The 22,713-nt window shown below is 38.6% G+C and overlaps 1 protein-coding gene across 2 annotated transcripts in view; it reads right to left on the bottom strand.

The window, feature by feature from the left end:
* Positions 1 to 22,713, bottom strand: part of TMEM170B (transmembrane protein 170B) — a 51,713-nt gene that overhangs the window by 24,125 nt on the left and 4,875 nt on the right. Inside the window, exons 2-3 of one of the 2 annotated variants that reach the window (XM_066268385.1) lie at positions 2,176 to 2,346; positions 1,294 to 1,384 (exon numbers count right to left, since the gene is read on the bottom strand). In XM_066268385.1, coding sequence (XP_066124482.1) covers positions 1,311 to 1,384; positions 2,176 to 2,346 — 245 coding nt within the window. In that variant the 3' untranslated portion in view covers positions 1,294 to 1,310. Of the gene's footprint in view, positions 1 to 1,293; positions 1,385 to 2,175; positions 2,347 to 22,713 lie in introns of those variants that run through there. The other variant, XM_066268384.1, reaches the window with a different exon arrangement.

The following is a 22,713-nucleotide window of genomic DNA, read 5'->3' on the forward strand; positions in this document are numbered from 1 at the left end:
TTCCTTCTTCTTTCCTCTTCTATTCACTATTTCGTGACCCCTCCATGCCCACCTCAAAAACCCTGGTTGGTAGTCCCTTTCATGTCTCTTTGTGTGCCACCAAAGCAAGCAATAAGTAATGTGGATTTTTTCCCGTGTCACAGTCCTAATATTAACTCCTTCATTTCCAACCCACTCCCACTACTCTAGTTTAGATCCTGACCTCAAATTCAAATTACACTTACAGTGGCCCCACGTCTATTGCGGGGGTCAGATTCCAGAAGCCCCCGCAATAGGCAAAAATCCGCAAAGTAGCAGCCTTATATTTATTTTATTATTTATATATATTTTAAGGCTTTATAAACCCTCCCCACACTCTTATAAACCTTTCCCACACTCTTATAAACACTTCCTATGCTTATTTTACTGCAAAAATAATTAAAATAATAAATACATAAAAATATCTATATACTGCAAAATCCCACGATAAAGCAAAAAATCTGCAATATAAAATCAAACAGACACAATTTAAAAATCCATGATACAGTGAGACCGTGAAAAGTGAACAGCGATATGGCAAGGGATGACTGTATTGCCTTTTCATCCTTCCTTCCTTTTTTTCTCCTTTCTTACCTATCCTTTCTTTCTTCCTTTCCTCCGTTCTTCCTCCCTCACTACATTCATCCATTCACCCTGTATTTTTAGAGTAGCTTTATGTTCCAGGTAGTGTTTTATTTTGGGGACACAGAAGTGAAAAAGACAGACAAGATCTCTGCTCTTACAGAGCTTTCTCTCGGTTCCTCACACATATTCTATCTTCAGCTACAAAACACATTTTCCCACTGAGCTACTTTGCCCCTTGCCAACTCCAGTCGAAAGCATCTATGTGTTCTCCCCCCTGCAGCACTTTCCAGCTGGCCTTCCAAGATCTGGCTCTGTTCTGTCTCCCAGCTGAATGTCCTGCTATTTCACCATGCATATCCTATGCTTTTGCTAAACCTGAGTACTTGTTTTGAACCTTATCTACGGCAAAAGGAATGAGGTACCATATGATAAAGTCACAGGTGGAATGCAGCAACAACAAAAACTTAACACAAGGTAACACTAAAAAAAAAACAAAGAGTAAATAAAGGAAAAAATACGCTTCTCATGACTTTCCACAACTATTTTATGATTGCCTTATTAGTGCCACAAGACATACCCACAGACATAGGAACAGGGCTCATCTCTCAAGGGAAGGTATGCCAATCACTCTGGGAAAAGGTGACTGCGGCACAAGGGGAGGTCTGAGAGCTATAGAAGACCCACTTCTCCCTGGGACTAAGAACCTGCTAGAAAGGAAGACGTCTTTTTTTTGGAGAGTCTCGAAACAGATCCAGTGATAGCAGGGAACAGTCCCAGGTATCTGAAAGGAGACCAGAAGCAAAAGGCAACATAAGCCTCTGTTAGTCAGTGACCCTGACAGAATCAACACAGAGGAGCAACCTGCTTCTGGCAGGACCGCGTTAAGGAAGCAGTTGGGGACCCTCTGGTCTCAACGAAATGCATCAATGTTCTGGCTCAACTGGCACAGCAGAAAACAGAACTCTTTGAACCTAGGGCTGGAGTTGGAGCTAAGCACAGTGTTAGGAGGAGAGGGCCAGAGGGCATGAAACTGAGGACTTATATGAAATACATATAAGGCAACACAGTAGAAAACTTTCAAATAGCTATAGGACACTCTAATATGGCTAATTTCTAGTAGGCCAGGGAAGATTTTTGTCATAATTTGTGTATACGAAGGAAGCACAGTTTTATTTTGTAGTTACAGGTAGATGACATGAAGGACCTAAAAATTATATGTCCACTCTTTTTAAGGACAATTATCATTATCCTACTTGTGTATCTACTTTTCTCCCTTATGAGACAGTGAGTTTCTTTAAAGCAGAAACTACAACCACTATAAGGTAAGTTTTCCCATGAATTGCTTTTCCCCTTGTCAATCTTTACACATTTTTGCACTTCCCACAAAACATGATGAGTCTTACCATAGTAGAAGTATAAAAACTATTACAATGAATAAATGAACTGATCTTTGGTGAAGTGTAAAGAACATTATACATGAAAGATTACGTTACGGTTACAAAAAGAATGAAGTTACCAAAACAGTAAGCGCACATAAAATTCTGTATTTGATCAAATCAAAAGTCAACTTACTAGTAATCATCGCTCCAGTCACAGAAGCCAGAAATCCAATGCTGACTGCGATGACAGAGATGACTCTCCCCTGCCTGTGCCTCTGCAGCATCACGAACATCAACACGCCTGCAGCACCATGGACGAACAGAGAGGAGAAGAGCGCCCAAAGGAAGATCCAATACCACATCTCTGAAAGAAAACGCAAAGCGTTAATAACTGCCAATAAACACCACAGAACATTTAATTTAACAAATTGTGAGTACCCATGGTCTGGGGAAGGTTAAATGAGATAATAAATATAGAAATGCCTAGCAGTGTACCTGACATATAGTAATACTAAATAAATTTTAACAATTATCATCACTGCTAACACTTGTTGTGATAGTAATTCCCTCCATGACTTCAGAAGGTCAAGGATACACACACATTTCCTCTAAATGTCTCCAGCACATAACAGCCATAATATATCAACTTGTCTAAGATACCCCTAACATGTTTTCAAATCTTCTGAAGTAAATTACATAAGTTAATTTAGTGCTGTTAGATATGTAGCTTTCTACTTTCTACACTAAGTGGCAGTGCTAAGACATTTAAAAATATATCCCTTAATTTGAATCATTCCAGAAATTAGTCAATAATTTTTATGTTTATAATTTTAAGAATTTCCGGCAATTCCTCTCTTGACTTTCAACTTTATACACAACAGATTTTTAAAACGCTATTAAGAATTCTTTACCTAAGGTAATTTTAATAGTCCTTACACAAAACTTCAAGCTCAATTATTCTTCAATATATCCTCCTTACTATTCACTGAAATTAGTGAATAAAGAATTACTGAGCACACCTTTCATTCCATCGCTCTAGCATTCCTTCCCTTTCTTTCCGACACAGGCAGCCCCCTAGTCACTCCATGTAGTGCCCATAGATACCGCTGGGTCCTTGCACTAGCACCGTTCTCCTGACCATGCTTGCAATCAGGTAAACCAGGGCAGTCATTTGATCCCAGCCACATCAGTCATCCCCTCCCGTGGGAATTCTGTATTGGAACCAACTGAGCACCTGAGTTTCTGGATAGCTGAAGCCAAAGGGTTCAGGATTTATAAACAGCCATTTCACCATCATGTGATGAAAATCACAGGACACAATGAAAGAAAAATAGATCCATCAAAGACAAGAGACAACCAAGTCCCATTATTAGGGACTTGCCCTTATAAAGGCCCTGCCATTATTACCTAAGGCCACATTACTATCTTCAGATCCAATCCCAGTTTCCTTGTAATAACATCTCTTTTTATTTAAACTAGTTTAGATAAGGTTTCTGTTAACTATAATTAAAGTAGCTGACTCTAAAATGTCTAGATGTCACCTTGAGACTCATACTTCGTATATAAATATTCTATAATGCAAAATATCTCATCTGCTTTTTGTGCCAGTATTCACTCTATCGAGTGTAATAGGAAAGTCAATAAAAGTCAGGAAAGAAAGCAAAAATGGATGAATTAAAATATTCAAACACATTAGAGTACAGTTATACACTGTTGATGAGAATGTAAAATGATACAGCCACTATGGAAAACCGTGTTTCCTCAAAAAAATAAGTATAGAACTACCATATGATCCAGCAATTCCACTTCCAGGTATATATGCCATAGAATTGATAGCAGGATTGTGAAGAGATAATCTGTACATCCATGCTCACAGCAGCATTATTCCCAATTGCCAAGAGGTACAAGTAACCCAAATGCCCACAAACAGATAAATCAATAAACAAAATGTGGCATACACATACAATGGGTACTATTAAGCTTTAAAAAGGAAGTAATCCTGTCACATGCTACAACATGGATGAACCTTGAGGACTTTATGCTAAATAAAATAAGCCAGTCACAAGGACAAATACTGTTTGATTCCATTTATATGAAATATCTAAAGTAGTCAAATTCACAGAAACCGAAAATAGAATGGTGGTTGCCAGGGGGTTGGGAAAGAGAAAAAAGGGGAGTTGTAATTTAATGGGTACAGAGCTTCAGTTTTGCAAGATGATTTTACAACAGTATGAATGTACTTAACACTACTGAACTGCACTCTTAAAAAAGGATATGATATACTTTGTTATATATTTTTTAATCACACTTAAAAATTAAATAAGTAAAAAGAAGTTAATGCATGGATAGAAATTGTAAAAATAATTGTTTTAAGTCAAGACCATAAATGATTAGTTATTTTTAAAAAAATCCAAAAGAGGCCCTGCTCGGTTGGCTCAGTGGGAGAGCATCGGCCTGGCATGCAGGAGTCCCAGGGTCGATTCCCAGCCAGGCACACAGGAGAAGCGCCCATTTGCTTCTCCACCCCTCCTCCTCTCCTTCCTCTCTGTCTCTCTCTTCTCCTCCCACAGCCAAGGCTCCATTGGAGCAAAAGTTGGCCCCGGCACTGGGGATGGCTCTATGGCCTCTGCATCAGGCGCTAGAATGGCTCTGATTGCAACAGAGCAACGCCCCAGATGGGCAGAGCATTGCCCCCTGATGGGCATGCCGGTGGATCCCGGTCAGGTGCATGCAGGAGTCTGTCTGACTGCCTCCCCGTTTCCAACTTCAGAAAAATACAAAAAAAAAAAAAAATCCAAAAGAACGGAAGAAGGTGCGGTTATAAAAGGGTAACCGTAGGCCCTGGCTGGTTTGCTCAGTGATAGAGCATCCACCCAGCGTGTGGAAGTCCCGGGTTCAATTCCCGGCCAGGGCACACAGGAGAAACGTCCGTCTGCTTCTCCACCCTTCCCCCTCTCCTTTCTCTCTATCTCTCTCTTCCCCTCCTGCAGTCAAGGTTCCATTGGAGCAAAGTTGGCCTGGGCACTGAGAATGGCTCAGTGGCCTCCGCCTCAGGCACTAGAATGGCTCTGGCTGCAACAGAGCAACACCCCAGATGGGCAGAGCATCGCCCTCTAGCAGGCTTGCTGGGTGGATCCTAGTCGGGTGCATGCAGGAGTCTGTCTCTCTGCCTCCCTGCTTCTCATTTCAGAAAAATACAAAAAAAAATTAAAAAATAAAAATAAAAGGGTAACCCTAGGGGTTTTTTTTGGCAATAAAACTGTTCTGTATTTTGACTGTTGACAGATACACATACAGGTGACAAAATTGTATACAAATGAGTACAAGTATACAATATTGGTGAAATCTGAAAACAGCTGGTGGATTGCATAAGTGTTAACATCCTGCTTTTGAAATTATACTGTGCTTTTCCAAGGTGTTCCCATTGGGTCCAGTAAAGAGTACATAGGCTCTCTCTGTAGTATTTTCACAACTGCATGTAAATCTACAATTATTTCAAAATAAAAAGTTTTTTTTTTTTAAAGGAAGATATCAAATTCTTAATGGATCCTTAAAATGGACTTCAATAGTTCAAATTGTTTCATGGGAGACATCTGGTATATTTTCTAGTGTATGTTAAAATACCATGCACACTACTCAATGGCCTAAGAAATAGATGCTGGTGATAATAGAAAAATAGACAAACTTTGCCTTTTTAAAGGTTTTTTCTCTTCCAGTTTTCAGGGAAAGAGTGCTTTCCTTCCATCATTCCCAAACAAATGGTTTCAACTTATAATAAATGCATGAAAGATAAAAAGGCTTAACTTGCTCAGAGGATAAAATTTATATTTAAAAAGATATAATTTTCCAAAATGAGCCTAAAGTAAGAATGTAAGGGAGTCATAACAGGCAGTGGGGAGGGTGCTCTAAGACAAGGAAAGGCTCTGCAACAGAAAACATAAGCCTAGTAGGTCAACACTTAGCCTTGTCTCCTCAGACCACTTCTGAGTGCATCAGATCTACTCAGCCCGAAAGCACTTTTCTTTATTGTCCTTGTAATACAAGTTGAATAAAAAATTTCTTGACTATATTTAACATTTATGAATGCGGGATTATTTGACACTATAAGTAATATTGTTTGCCTACCAACTATATATATATATTTGATATCAATGATAAATATACCTAATAATTAGGAAAAGTAAAATTTAAAATTAATCTTTTTAAAACACCAAGATATCAAAGAATTATACAACTAAAATGGAATTTCAAATGGTCCTCTAATGACCAGTCCAGGATTACCTTTTAAGCAGGCCAAATACAAAGCACCTAAACTCAAATTTAATTTTATGTTTCTTTCTCTTTTTAAAAAAATCATGCTATTTATCATGGAAAAAATTAAATTCCACTGAATATATCTACAACTAATTTAAGTTCATGTTATTATTATTATTTTGAATTACATGATAGATTAACACAACCCTGTCAATGAACAAGGCCTCTGAAAATCTTGATCTACTCAGGATAAACAAGTCTTTCTAAGATTCTACTCACTATTGGCAAACCTGGCAAACCTATGGGTTTGTTCAGATGAAGAAAACTGTGGGATCCTAAGAGTAGAGCAAGAACAGATGCCCAAAAGCCCTAGAGGGAGAACAAGTACAAAGAGGACAAAAGCAGAATATCACAATTTTTTCTTAATTTTCTAGGTTCTACAGCCAACATGAACACTTAGAGGACCATAGTTTTTTCTTTGCATCTATAACTCACCTAACCCAAGCTTCTAGCTATTCAGCAACAATAAAAGGAGGAAGCCAGAGGGAGCCTTTGCTGGTGCTAAACAAGTACAAAACTTTGAAAACACAATGCACAAAACAGAAACTTTGAAGCATTCGTACAATCACTTTAATTCAATGGAAATCTCCCTTCTTCCTAGGCACATCCTATAATTCTCTCTTGTTACTTTTCCCTACTCAAGACTGTCCATAATCTTCACCTTAAACTAGCTGTGCTGGGATTTCTACAGTGTGTTTACTTTTTAGTGGCATAAGCAGCAGGAGAGCTGTGCTTTGTTCCAGCCTCCAAACAATACTAGAAACAGCCCTGCTCACAATCTGCATGTGTCATTAGCCCTGGTTGCCAAGTCACTCAGAAATTTACATTCTATGCTTCTGACTTTAATCCTTAGAAAAATTATTTATGAGAAATGAACTTCTCTAAATGTCTAGAGTACATTAAGTAAAAACAAGTCAAAGAATGGTATATATTGTTTGATCCTATTTAAAAAATTATGTTTATAAATGTAAATAAAATGTATAAACAAAAGACTTGACAATGGCTATCTTTTTAAAAAATTATTTATTTATTCATTTTAGAGAGGAGAGGGAGAGACAGAGAGAGAGAGGAGAGACAGAGAGAGAGAAGGGAGAGAGGAGCAGGAAGCATTAACTCCCATATGTGCCTTGACCAGGCAAACCCAGGGTTTTGAACCAGTGACTTCAGCATTTCCAGGTCGACGCTTTATCCACTGCGCCACCACAGGTCAGGCAACAATGGCTATCTTTTAAAGGAGATGAGTGATATTGTGTATATTCTTTAGTATTTGCTTATCTTTTAACAACCTGCCTGAAATACTTAAAAAAATATTTTACTGCAAATATACTATCTTTAAAAAATAGTTTTCCATTCTATAATTCATCAAAGTCAAATGTTCTCAACCCAGGCAGCTCATGAGAAATACCCATAGAGCAATTAAAACTTTCTGGAGGTAGGATATACTGCTATATTTTTATCAACGCTACCAAATAATCATAATATGAAATAGAGATAGAAATCACTACTCTAGGCTAAAGGTTCATTCAGGGATTTATTAAAAAATCCAAGAGGCAGCCCTGACTAGGTGGCTCAGTAGAGAGCATTGTCCTGTTGCAGTGAGATTGCGGGTTCGATCCTGGGTCAGGGCGTACACAAGAAGCCACCAATGAATGCACAACTAAATGGAACAACTAAGTGGAAAAAGAAGTTGATGCTTCTCTCTCTCTCCCTTCCTCTTTCTCTTTCAGATCAATGGAAAAATTTAAAAAACAAACAAAAAAAACAAGAGTCATAAAAAACAAGGAAACCTATCTCATTAAACAAACAGTAAGTATATTTTTAATCCTCTATAGAGTATCTAACCCTTTAATATCATTAGCAAGTAGACAATAAAAACTTACTATGTATTCAACATACTCTAAGCCTCATGCTGAAAATATACCAACCAGTAAGACTGTATTTGAGGGCTGTTCATTATTTTCTACCTTTTTTATAGAAATGATGCACATTATATGTTTAAATAATCTGTGTTTAAATTAGGTTATCTCAGTATCTCAAACATTTTCATTCTAGCAAATCTCAGGTTTGTAGGTAGCACTTGCTTTCCTTCATTTCAAACAGCAGTGTCTTCTCAATTTTGAAGATATATCCCACAGAGGAGAATCATTAGATCCTCAGCAAAGATGATACATTTATACTATTTGAAAAAGTCACCAGCTCAGGGGTCAGCCTCAGAAATGGTCCTTGAACCATATCTAAACCACCACCTGTTTCTGTACACTCTGTGAACTAAAAAATGGTATTTACATTATGAAATGGTTGCAAAATTTTAAAAAATAGTATTTCAAGGTGCATAAAAACTACACAAAATTCAAATTTAATTTTCATAGTTTTATTAGAATATAGACATGCTCACTCATGTTGTCGATGTGCTACAATGGCAGAGTTGAGTAGTTGTGACAGAAATCATATGGCCAGCAAAGCCAAAAATATTTATTGCAGCTACTATATGTTGAGAACTAGCCCTTTACAGAAAAAGTTGCTGATTCCTAGTCTAGATGATTTTGACATATGTCCCAGGAAGCTGGGTTGTCACACCCTCATTGAAAATTACTGTCAAAGTACTTTCATATACTATTAAGAGCTGACACTTCAGGTGCTTAACTAATGATACCTCAATGACATATATTCTAATACCTCCAGTTCTTCAGAGCACAGTATACAGCTAGTACAATACTATGGTATACACAGTTCTGTGTGAGAGGGAGGAATGTCAAGGAAGAAAATACACTGCTACACCTGAATTTTAAAAAATAAACAGAATTAACCAAGTAGTAAACATTGGAGATGGAATGAGGGTGAGGAACTGGGACTGGGGCACTCTAAGTCACTGGTTCTCAGCTTGGCTGTATGTTGGAGTGACTCGGGAGAAGCTAAAAAAAATACCACCCCTAGGAATTGATTTAATTGGGCATCAGACGTTTTTAAAGTTCCCCAGTGACTCTCAAGCACAGCCAAGAATGAGAAACAACTGCTCTAAGACATATGATCAAATCTCGGAATTATATGCAATGGTAAATGTGAAAGAGCAAAACTCTGGTCACCCTGAGATTGCCCTCCCTCAGTGGCTGAAGTATTTTGCTTTGAATAAGAGAAGGTGCCAAGAAGCAGGCAAAGTGATCAGATAACAAGAAACAGTGTGGCTACCATGGTTCTGAAATGCAAAAATACTGACAGTCCAATTCTTGAGACCCTAATACACAGAATTTGCCAAAGACTAAAACTGGAGCAGACAGCAGAGAAATCCTCCTGCTCCTTCTATGAGCCTAATGCTAAGTAACAAGCAATAGCAGTCTGCCACTGAGGGCAGGGAATGTGTGTACAGACAGCCCTTTTGTGGTGTAGGCATGAAGAAATGGCTCAAATCTGACAAAAAGCTCTGACACTGAGAATAACCCTGCAACACCCAGCCCCTACCCTAAGGAGAAGGCAGCAACAGCAATTTCTGGACAACCTGGAGCCTGAAGGTAACCATAATAACAGCAAAACACAAACTCAGCTTACTCCTGAGTAGATTAAATCAATCCTACACACTATTGGTCTAACAGAAGCAGCAGCCCATTTGCTGGCATAAATACTATGTACCTCAGTCTCTACTGTTATACAATAAAGTCATGCATTTAATAAAAAACAATTATGGGACACACTAAAAAAATGGCATCCACTGTAAAGAAATAAAGTGTTCAACAAAATCAGACCCAGAAATGACCCAGTTTTAGAACAACCAGACAGGACTTTAAAATAACTATAATTAACATGCTAAAGGGTCTCATGAAAAAGGTGAACAACTTTCATGAACAGATGAGAAATTTCAGCATAGACATGGAAACTCTGAGAAAAAGTAAAATGGAAATAAATGCTAGAAATTAAAACACACACACACACACACACACCAAAATATGATATCAAAGAAAAAAATTCCTTTAATGGGCTCACCAGTAGACTTGACACAACTAAGCAAAGAATTAGTGAACTTAAAGATGAACCAACAGAAATTATTCAAACTAAAATATAACAGAAGAAAAAAGAGAAACCATCCAAGAGCTATAGAATAATTTCAAATGATTTAACATATACCTGTAACTGGAGTTCCAGAAGAAGAGAGACTGGAGAAGAAAAATATTTAAAGAGACTGGCCGAAAAGTGTCTAAAATATATAAAGAGACTTCAGGTCAAGATGGTGGCATAGGTAAATGCAGTACTTGAATCCTCCCAGAACCACATTAAAATTATAACTAAACCATCATAATTACAACCATCATTCAGAATCACCTGAAATCTAGCTGAGTGCAAGTCCTACAACTAGGGATTTAAAGAAGCCACATTGAGATGGGTAAGAGGGGCAGAGAGACTGAAAGGGCTGGTCCAACATCCACATGTGGCATTTTAAAACTGAGAAGGATATCTCAACTGTAGAGGTAGTCCCTGAGGATCAAGGGGTCTCACACCCACACCAGACATCCCAGCCCAGGATTCCAGAGCAAGGAAGAGAAGTCCCCATAACTTCTGGCTGTAAAAACCAACCAGGATCGTGGCTGAGTGAGTTGGAGAGCTGCAGGAGTCTGAGGCAGTTCCTCTTAAAGGGGCCACACACAGACTTATTCAGACTCATTCCCTCTGAGGTCCAGTGCTGAGGCAGCAGCTTAAAGGAAACAGGGACATACAGAGAAGAACTGGGTTGTTGAGCATCAGAACTAGAGCTAGAAGGGCAGTTTTCTGCCAGACAAAAGTGCTGGCAGAAGCCATTTGTCCTTTTCTGAGACACCCTCTGTCCCCAACACAGACCTGGCAGGCAGATGCCATACATGCGTTTCTAACAATGTGGCTCACACTGTTTACCAGGCCCGGGTGATTCTGAGACCCCGCCCCACCTAACTTTCAGACCCACTCAAGCCACTTCCAGTGGCTTTTCCCTTTAAAGGCATGTCTTGGCTCATGCTTTGGACTTTTCTAAAACCTCTTAAAGCAGCATCAGGCCTCTGCATACCCCATACCTCTTGCTAAATGGCCCCCGGCCTGGCACTAGTGGCAGCTGGCCTTGGTTCACACCTTGGCCTTTCCTGGGCACCTCTAAGCTCAGCAACATTGCAGCCATTTGCACTTCGCTCTGTAGCTCACGCCAGGTAGCCCCATGCAGGACACAGGCAGTGGCTGACCTTGAACCTACTGGGAAGTCCCAGAGCCAGTGCACACAGAAGACAGCTTTGAACCCACTGGATCGAGGCCTACCAGCTCAATGAGTGACACATTTAAGGGGCAGACCCTGTGGGCACCAAAGCCCCACTGAAGTCCTCTCTGAAGGGTTGACTCCTTCACAGCAGCTCCTCCACTATAGTCCCAGCCAGTCCTAAAAGCTGATCAGCCTACAAGTCAATTCCTCCCAGAATCAAATCAGCGATTTAGAATATATGGAAGCAAAAAATATTCAATCAGAATAGCAAGAAGAAAAATGAGTCAAAATAAATGAAGTTAGTGTAAGGAGCTACTGGGACAACTTCAGGCATACCAAGGAGAAGAGACAGAGCAAGAAATGAAAAACCTATTTGAAAATAATGACAGGAAACTTCCCTACCTAGTGAAGGAAACAGACATACAAGTTCAGGAAGCATGGAGAGTCCCAAACAAGAAGAACCTAAAAAGGCCCACACCAAGACACAGCATAATTAAAATATCAAAGGTTAAACACAAAGAGAGAATCTTAAAAGCAGCAAAAGAAAAGCAGTTACCTACAAGGGAGCTCCCATAAGAGACAGTCGGCTCATTTCTCAAAAAAACTTTGCAGGCCAGAAGGGGGTAGAAAGACATATTCAAAGTGATGAAAAGCAAGGACCTACAACCAAGATCACTCTACTCAGTAAAGCTATCATTTAGAATTGAGGACATATATAAAAGAGATTCCCATACACAAAAAAGCTAATAGAGTGCATCACCACCAAATCAGTATAATATGAAATGATAAAGGGTCTTCCTTAAGAAGAAGAAAAATAAAGAAAAAAAATATGAACAATAAAATGGGAATAAATACGTATCTAACAACAGTTGAATCTAAAAAACAAACATACAAGCAAAATAGAAACAAATTCGTGGATACAGAGACTATATTGATGGTTGCCAGATGAGAGGTGAAGGAATTAAGTACAATGTGGTTGTTATAGAACATTTGTGGGGATGTAAAGTACACAGAGGGAAAATAGTAATTCTCTAATAATGATGCATGATGTCAGACAGTTATGAGACTTATCAGGATGATAGTAAGTTATATAATGTCTAACCACTGGGCTATATACCTGAAACTAATAGAATATTGTATGTTACCTATACTTGAAAAATAAAAAAAAATGATTTAACAAAAACAGTGAATGGTAGCTATGAAAAAAAAAATTGAATCACAAATCAAAAACTTCCAAACATCCCAACCAAGATTCAGACCTTCCAAAAGAACCAAAAACAATATAACACACACACACCTAGGCCTATCATAGTGAAATGACTGAAAACCAAAAATCAAGTATTGAAGGTAGCTAGAGGAGAAAAGACATATTAGACACACAGAGGAGCAAAGATAAAAAGTACAGCAAACTTCTTGTCAGAAAATATCAACCCATAAGACAATAGAATAACATTTTGAAAAAAGACTGAAAGGAAAAACAAAACAAAACTATAAAGCCAGAAATCCATATTCAAAAAAAACAACGAAGGTAAAATGAAGACTTTTTTTTTCAGAAAGAAAAAAGCTGGAAGCATTAACTGCCAACAGGCCTATGCTACAACACATATTTAAGGAAGTTCTTTAGACAGAAGGATAATACTACATGGAATCCTAACTCTACACAAAGAATGAGTAACAAATAAGGTAAAAATGAAGGTAAACATAAAAGACATGTTTTATTTTTAATCACTGTAAAAATTTTAATCAGATTTAAAGTAAGTTGCTGTCTTTGTACTTGAAACCTCATTAACACAGATGTTAAAACTGTTTTAGATATTTAATAGTAGTCTGCTTCCGCTTCTTAAAAAACAGCAGAAACACTATATTTTAAATTTAACCGTGACACATTCAAAAGCTTCTTTAATGTACTGCCTCTCTTAAAACTTTTAATACTGTTTATTACCCATAAACTAAATTACCCTTTTACTTGCTACTTATGTAATTTCAAACTGTAAGTTACAGTACTCATCACCAAATAGTAAAATTCTTAGAAAAACAGGTTTTTAATTTAAAATAATCAATTGCTTTAAAGAAATCAGGTTGAGCTATTTAAAGTAGTTCAAAGGGCCTGACCTGTGGTGGCGCAGTGGATAAAGCATCAACCTGGAAATGCTGAGGTCGCCAGGTCAAAACCCTGGGCTTGCCTGGTCAAGGCACATATGGGAGTTGATGCTTCCAGCTCCTCCCCCCTTCTCTCTCTCTGTCTCTCTCCCCCTCTCTGTCTGTCTCTCTCTCTCTCTCCTCTCTAAAAATGAATAAATAAAATAAAAAAATATATATAAAGTAGTTCAAAGATTGTTCTATATTTAAGCCATAGCACTATCGTTCTAAAAGGTACTACTCAGTTTGTTCTTCCTTATAATTGATTACTCAGTTATAAAAGTATAGGGTTTATAAATCAAAATCTAAATTATTATAAAACTATAAGAGACATTATACAACAGTTTCAACTGTTATTACTTGTATGACCTCAAGCATCTTAAATTATACCAGTAACAACACATTTGTTTGATTCAGGCACTGACCTAAAAAATCTCTGAATGATAATCTTTTACAATCTCATAATACAATATTTCTAAAAGATTTTATGCTGAATACTGAAAAATGAACTTTTTATATCAATGAACAGAACTTATCATGAAACTCCCAATATAACAAAATCCTAAAATTAAATCTACATACCAATGAATGGCAGGTCAGAAAATAAAAGCAAAGCCATAAAAACTAAACAAGCAATACACAAGCACCATTAAGACAGTCACATCTTAGGTATTACTGACTGCAATCCTGAGGGAGTTTATACCACATTGGGATTTTAACACACACACACACACACACACACACACATATATATTTCAGAACTGGAAGGGATCTTCAGATATTGACTCCAGTTTCCTAAAGTAGATTTAAGAAGGCCTCGTTCTAAGAGCTACTTAATAGTACTCAGAGAAAAACAATTTTCTAGGTACTAAACCTCAACCTATGACTTAACATATTAAACATCTGAAGAAGTCCCCATTTAAATTTTTTTTTAATTTTAAAGATTAAAGAAACAAGTTTATATGCATATACATGTTTTTCTTACTTATACTAAAGTCTCTAAACTTTTTCTCAACTCATTAAAATGTCTAAATCAGCTTTCACTATGAAAAATTATTGACATTAGATTGTATTACAGATGAGAAAACTCAGGCTTTGGAAATAGGTGGCTTGTCTGAAGCACAAAAGCTAATTAGCAGCTTTCAAGTATAAAACTCAGGTTCTTGACTTTTAAACTCAAGGATCCCAGTGCTTATTTAGACTCTTTGTTTGCCTATAGAAATCTAGCAGAATCAAAATTATACTGAGCAGAAAATTCCAATAACTGATTATGTATTTTTATAAATAGTATAAATGTTTAAATCTCCCATATACTTCAGATTTAACAGAAATTGTCTCGAATTCTACAAATACTATTTAATAAGAATTATTCTCTATAGCTAATAGTTCATATAAATAAAATATTCTTTTTAAAAGATATGATCTTAATGTTAAAAGACAGTCACTTAAAAAAACTGGTTGATTATAGCATCCTCTTAGAAATAAATGAATCATTTATATTGAAATTTTAATGAGCCTGACCAGGTGGTGGTGCAGTGGATGGAGCATCAGACTGGGATGCGGAGGACCCAGGTTCAAGACCTTAAGGTCGCCAGCTTGAGTGCGGACTCATCTGGTTTGAGCAAAGATCACTGGTTTGGACCCAAGGTCACTGGCTCGAGCAAGGGGTTACTCGGTCTGCTGAAGGCCCACAGTCAAGGCACATATGAGAAAGCAATCAATGAACAACTAAGGTGTTGCAACGAAAAACTGGTAATTGATGCTTCTCATCTCTCTCTGTTCCTGTCTGTCTGTCCCTATCTATCCCTCTCTCTGTCTCTCTCTGTCCCTCTCTCTCTGTAAAAAAAAAAAAAAAAAAAAAAAAATTTCAATGAGTTTTTAGCCATACTAAAGATTGGATATTAACATGCATTTTATATATATATATATATATATATATATATATATATATATATATATATATATATATATATCTTAAATACTGTAACTACAAATGAATCACAAAAGCCTTAACTTTTTAAAATCAGATGTTCCCAATCCTTGAACCTCAATAACAAAATCACCTAAAGAGTGTTTAAAAAGTAGTTTCCTAGCTTCTGTTCTCAGAGTTCCTAACTCCACAGATATGGGCTGAGGCCCTGGATCTGTATACCCTTAGCCCCACATGATCACAATATGTAGCAAGATTTAGAAATCATGTCAGATTAAAGTGATTCATGGTAGGGAATGGGAGAGGGGGAAATTTTATAATAAAAATCCAGTTTCACATTACTGATGAAAACGTTTTAGCGGGAGAAACGATCAAGTAATACTTTTAAACTTAAGTCCATTCTCTCCATCATCCCATAAATAGGTTCTTCCTCCACTCTCTACCTCTTCTGTTACCTTCAAAATCCCACTACTGGTTCTCCCTGAACTCACCAAGCCACAAAAGTATTACTTAACCTGATGGTTTCCTCAGTGTCTCTAGACCAGTGATTTTCAAACTTTTTTGAGCCGTGACACATTTTTTACATTTACAAAATGCTGAGGCACACCACCTACCAAAATGACACAAAATGACACTCTGTTAGAATTTATTTAAAATTTAAATAAATTACATTTATTAAAAAGAAAGTTAAATAAAAAAGGATAACCCCCTCATATATACAGTCCCATGTAACATCCCTCATATGTATGTTAGATTCAGGGAGTGCTGATATGCTGGGGCTGCCAAGAGCGTAACTACTGAAGGAACAGGGAGTGCTGATAGGGCCCCTGTGAGGCTGAGAACAAAGAAGGTCAGAGACCCTTATCAGAAGTTTATGTTTGAAATTCACCACTAAGCTAAAACCGGCCCCTGTTGCCATGCCGGCCCCTGTTGCTATGCTGCGTGCGACCTCCCTAGCCAATAGCTAAACTGCCACATCTGCTTCTGTATAATGCTTGCTCACTTAAGATATATAAGGACCTGGCTGTAAGCGCCAGGCACGGCTTCCATTTTCAGCTCCTTGTGAGCATGATGTCTCCGGACATCTTGGGAGTTCGCCCCTGCGCAGGTTAAACTGGCCAATAAAGTAACATCTAAACTCCTGAAAGTCTCCGATGTTTGTTCTTGTACCCAGTGGATGCAACAATATACAGTCCCATGTAACATCCCTCATATATACAGTCCCACGTAACATCCCCTTATAAATAGTCCCACGTAACATCCCCTCATATACAGTCCCACGTAACATCCCCTCATATACAGTCTCACGTAACATCCCCTCATATACAGTCCCATGTAACCCCTCATATATATACAGTCCCGCTAATAGATACTGGAGCTTTCATCAAGGTTGTGGGTTCAAATCAATTTGGCAAATACTCTCTATATAGAGACTGAACAAAATCAATTTTAGAAAATGTTGGGTACTTGTGTAACATCATAAGTCCTCAGAGCATCTCTACTATCAGATTGAGAAGTTTGCTTTCTAGGTAAGGATTCTGATAAATACTAGAGTTCTCCCTGAGGTTGTGGGTTCAAATCCTATGGTCAGCTGGGTACAAGGGCCTTGGTTCTGTCTGTTCTGATGGTGTATAGAGAGATTTGAGCTCTTTAAGAATATGACCCTTCAGGAGGCCATATATAATATAGACAATATTGTGATGCATTGTATATCACCCTCTGCGGGGGCCTCTTTTAAAAAGAAAAAGATCAAATATCTATATACACCATCAGGATAGACATAACCAGCTGAGGCTGAGGCTTCATCTAGTGGTGGCAACATTTACCTCCAGTCCTGACCAGGATTAGAAATCGGGACCATGACTCACCTCGGCCACACAATGACAAGTGCACGGCAGCCCGAACAGGGACCTACCTGGGTCTGGATGAGAGGCGGTCTACTATTGGTCCATCACTAATGGTCAGGATGAATCCTAGAAGGTGATTGGTTAGTGAGCGTTCCCTGTGCCTCCACTCTTCCTGTCGGGGGAATGTTTATGTTCGGATGGAAGCGGCTGGCCGCGGGCCGGATAAATAGCCTCCATGGGCCATATGGCCTGCTGGCCATAGTTTGGGGACCCATGTTTAATTTCCCCACGGCACACCTAACCATGTCTCACAGCACACTGGTTGAAAAACACTGCTCTAGACCATGAGCTCCTTATGGACAATGACTGATATTTTCATCTCTGTTTATCAGTATTTACCAGACACTGACATATGACTCATGATCAAGAAATACCCAACAAGGCCCTGGCTGGTTGGCTCAGCAGTAGAGCGTCGGCCTGGCATGCGGGGGACCCAGGTTCAATTCCTGGCCAGGGCACATAGGAGAAGCGCCCATTTGCTTCTCAACCCCCCCCCTCCTTCCTCTCTGTCTCTCTCTTCCCCTCCCGCAGCCAAGGCTCTATTGGAGCAAAGATGGCCCGGGCGCTGGGGATGGCTCCTTGGCCTCTGCCCCAGGCGCTGGAGTGGCTCTGGTCACAACAGAGCGACGCCCTGGAGGGGCAGAGCATCACCCCCTGGTGGGCAGAGCGTAGCCCCTGGTGGGCGTGCTGGGTGCATCCTGGTCGGGTGCATGTGGGAGTCTGTCTGATTGTCTCTCCCCGTTTCCAACTTCAGAAAAATACAAAAAAAAAAAAAAAAAAAAAACCCAGGAAGAAATACCCAATAAGATTAACACTTGAAAACAATAGACACTGCTTTTTAGAATAATTCTTCAATGCATCAAGGTAGTTTTTGTTTTTTCTAGGCACCTGTTTCTCTTACAGATGCTTCATCCCTTCACTCACTATGTTACCCCTGGTCTCCCTTTCAGGGCCTCATTCCCTTCTCCCCATACCTGCCTTTAAGACTGTGGTAGCCAGGCTCTAGGAGGCTCCCAGTAATCCTGTTATTTACACCCTGGTACAGTCCCCTGGACAACATACCAGAGTTGCCTGTGTGATGAATAGAGTACAGCAGAAGTGATGGTATATCACTTCCTAGATTAGATTATGAGAGACCACGTGACTTCTGTTTAGATTCCTCTCTCTCTGACAACTCGCTATGGCAAGAGCCATGTCGTGAGCAGCCCGATGGAGAGGACCACGTGTAGAGGACTCAACCCTCCAACTAACAGTCACATACATATGCCTGAAAGCCAGCCGACCTTCCAGCACCAGTCAAGTCTGCAGACTGCAGTCTGGCTCACGGCTTGATGGTTAACCCTGTAAGATGCTGAGCGAGAACCAGTAAAAACTATTCCCAGATTCCAGAGCATCAAAAACTGTGTGAGAAAATTAATATGTCTTGTATTAAACTGCTAAATTCTGGGGTAATTTGTTACTTAGCAAAAAATAATACAAAAATTTGTAACTTCATACTCATTAGAACATAAGCTTCTTGAAAACAGCCATAATTGGTTATTTATCATATTTCGGACAGCACTATGTCCACTGCAGTTAATGTTTGCTGAATTGGATTGACTGATAATTTTCAAGTCCTGGATTACATGCTCTATATTGCAGGGGCAAGATATTGTCTGACAGTTTCTTTACTTTTTTTTTTTCAGGGACAGAGAGAGAGTCAGAGAGAGGGATAGACAGGGACAGACAGGTACGGAGAGAGATGAAAAGCATAAATCATCAATTTTTCGTTGTGACACCTTAGTTGTTCATTGATTGCTTTTTCATACGTGCCTTGACCGTGGGCCTTCAGCAGACCGAGTAACCCCTTGCTCGAGCCAGCAACCTTGGGTCCAAGCTGGTAAGCTTTTTGCTCAAGCCAGATGAGCCTGCGTTCAAGCTGGCAACCTCCGGGTCTCGGACCTGGGTCCTCCGCATCCCAGCCCGATGCTCTATCCACTGTGCCACCACCTGGTCAGGCCAGTTTCTTTAAAGTCAATAATTGTCCCTTACCTCTTGGGATTATTATGAGAATCAAAAAAATAATATGTGTAACAGTCTCAGAACAATGCCCACCACACTAAAAGGTGTTAAATGTTGTTAACTACTACAAGTAAAATTTCTAAAAAAAATAAATGTATCATTCTCTCTCCTTAGCATTGAAATCCTGAAAATAAAAATTTTTTAATGTAAGGATTATTTACAAGCCATGTCAGAATTATGAAATAAATTTAGAAAGCTGATTTACCTTCAAATATTAAAATAGCATATAAATGAAAAGATGTTAATTGACCTAGCAATCTCTAATTCTCAAAACTATTTTCATTTTTCCCAGTCTTATGACAATAAGCACATAACATGCTCCTAGACCCATGATGGCAGACCTTTTTATAAAAACCGTCCACTTTTGCAGTGCTGGTCAACCTGATCCCTCCTGCCCACTAATGGGCGGTCCAGTTTTCATGGTGGGCGTGGCGGAGCAACCAAACTGCGCACCGCAATTGGCCCACCATGAAAGCTAGAATGCCCACTAGTGGGCAGGAGGGACCAGATTGACCAGCACTACAAAAGTGGGCGGTTTTTATAAAAAGGTTTGCCATCACGGTCCTAGACTGTATTCCATGATTTATATTATAAAAACACAAACAATTGGATCCAGGTAAAAGTCTGGGTTTTCCTACTTGCATGAAGTTTGGTGAAAAATCTTTTTCTATTTCCAAGTTTCATCTACTTAGCTAAGGTCAATGGAATTTGATAGTCTAATGAGAACTCTCAAATGTGTTGCTACTCCCACTGCTCACTCTATGATTAATTTTTATTAAAATGTATAGTCATTAAAAATATATAATTCACCTGTTACACCTGAACAAAGCAAAGATAAATTTACATTCTGATAGTTAACTATTAAAAGGTCAGAATCATAGCTTATGCAGTCCCAAGATTTACCCAGAAATTGCTTTAGAATTAAAACATGTCTAGCCCTTAGATTTGGTATTGCCAGAGGATAGGGATGTAAGATTCAAAGATAATGAAATGGGAATTTTAAAAACCTGAAGATAATTTTTTTTAAGGTGAGAGGAGGGAAGAATAGTGAGACAGACTCCCACATGCACCTCAATCAGGCTCTACTGCCCACCCCATCAGGGGTGATGTTCAAATACTGAGCTATTTTTAGCACCTGAAGCTGACACTGGGACCAACTGAGCTATCCTCAGGTACCAGGGCCACACTTGAACCAATCAAGCCACTAGCTGCAGGAGGAAAAGAGGAAGAGAAGGGGGAGGAGAAAGAGGGGAGAAGCAGATGGTTGCTTCTTTTGTGTGCTCTAACTGGGAATCGAACCCTGGACATCCATCCACCAGACCAATGCTCTATCCACTGAGCCACTGGCCAGGATCAAGGCAAAAATTCTAATTTTCTAATTTTCCAGAAAGAGTAAGTTTTGAGGTTCAGTACAATACTGAAAAGTAGTATTTGTTTTTAAGGCTGCATTTACAAACCATACATACTTATAAGTGACATTTGAAATAACTGTACCTGGATAAATTCAACTCTAATAATAGAAAATTTAGGAAAAAGAATTTAACTTAACTGTAAACTAAAATACAAAGTCACTCTGAAAGAAGCAAATCTGCTAGGAAGCACTACAAAGGAAGAGGCGAGCTTTACTAGCATGAGGTGGAAAAAATTCCAAATACATATTGTAGATACCAACTATTTCTCCCCTTTCTCTTTTTTTTTTTTTTTGCTGACAATACTAACACTAAAGTGGCTTAGTAGTTGTGGAGTATAAAAGGGTTTAACAGTAGTGTCTGTATGCATACTGGAAAAATAAAAACATATACATTTAATACAGACACACACACATAGGCATTTGCACACACAGAGAGACTGCTGACCTTCCTTCCAGTGTGAATTCTCAGCCTCCCACTGCTTGTTACCAATAGAAAGAGAGCACCTGCCTCGGCATTTGCTGCTGTCACTGAGAGAGGAAAGGAGCCTAACACCAGCCTTTGCCTTTTTTCCCAGGGACCAATTATCCCTTTCTCAATAGCAGCCTGGATTTGTGTTTATCCAGGTGTTTAGGGATCCTGCCTATTTCTAAGTAAAAGAATTCTTCTCTAAACCAAATTTGGGTCAGAACACAAATTGGGAAAATAACGGCAAAGGAAAATAAAGGTAAAGCAAAAGAATACAGTTTACTGTAGATCATTTTTAAAAAGGACAAGTGATCTATAAAACTAAAAGAGTATATACTATACATATTGGTTCTAATTTTATCTTGGGAATCAGGGTATTTAGTACAACTCAGAAAAAGTAAAAAACTATTTGAAAAGGAAAGCCACTCATCTCTCTACTTAAGTTAAAGACACATCTAACAGATACACAGTTAAAAATTTAGGAACCTTATGAATTATACACTTTGGGACATGATGGATACAGAAGAGAACTTTAACAACAGTTATTAAATGACAGAGATGGGTGTCTCCAGATATTAATTTTCTCTATATGGAGTCCCCATTCTAGTGTCTTCCGTGAGGGAAAAAAAGTAGATACCAGCGCAAACTTTGTAGGATTTCTATAACTAGATATATAATAAATATGGATCATTAACTTTTACACAGGAAAAAGCATCTTAGAAAGTATTATTATTCAATAATTTTAGAAAGCATTATTATTCAATAATTCTTGCATTTTCTAATATCTTTTACTAGCTGGACAGAAATTAGCTCCAGCCACACATTCTTGGGCTCACTGAGACAAATACTTATCAGGCTATTCTTAAGTACATTAAGAATAGTCATCCAAAAGACCTGCCTGAAATAAAGCTAGGTGGAATAAAAGGAAAAGGCATAGACCTAAGGGTCAGCGAAGGTAGGTTCCAATCCTGCCTCTATCATTAAGTAACTGTTTGATCCATGTCATATTACTTCACTTAGATAATGTGACATACGATAGTTCTAAAACGAAGTAGCTAAACCACATAACTTCTAGCTCTAAAATGTTAAGCTAGTTCTTACTATCACCTTCTAAACATTTATTTTTATCAAAGTAATACATGCTAAAAATTGCTTTCTAAAGGTCAGTCGGTCTCTAAGATTAAAAAGTTAATATATGGCCCTGGCCAGTTGGCTCAGTGGTAGTGTCCGCCTGGCGTGCAATGGGTCCCGGATTCGATTCCTGGCCAGGGCACACAGGAGAAGCGCCCATCTG

Source organism: Saccopteryx bilineata, chromosome 3 (genome assembly GCF_036850765.1).
Source record: "Saccopteryx bilineata isolate mSacBil1 chromosome 3, mSacBil1_pri_phased_curated, whole genome shotgun sequence".
Classification (NCBI taxonomy): domain Eukaryota; kingdom Metazoa; phylum Chordata; class Mammalia; order Chiroptera; family Emballonuridae; genus Saccopteryx; species Saccopteryx bilineata.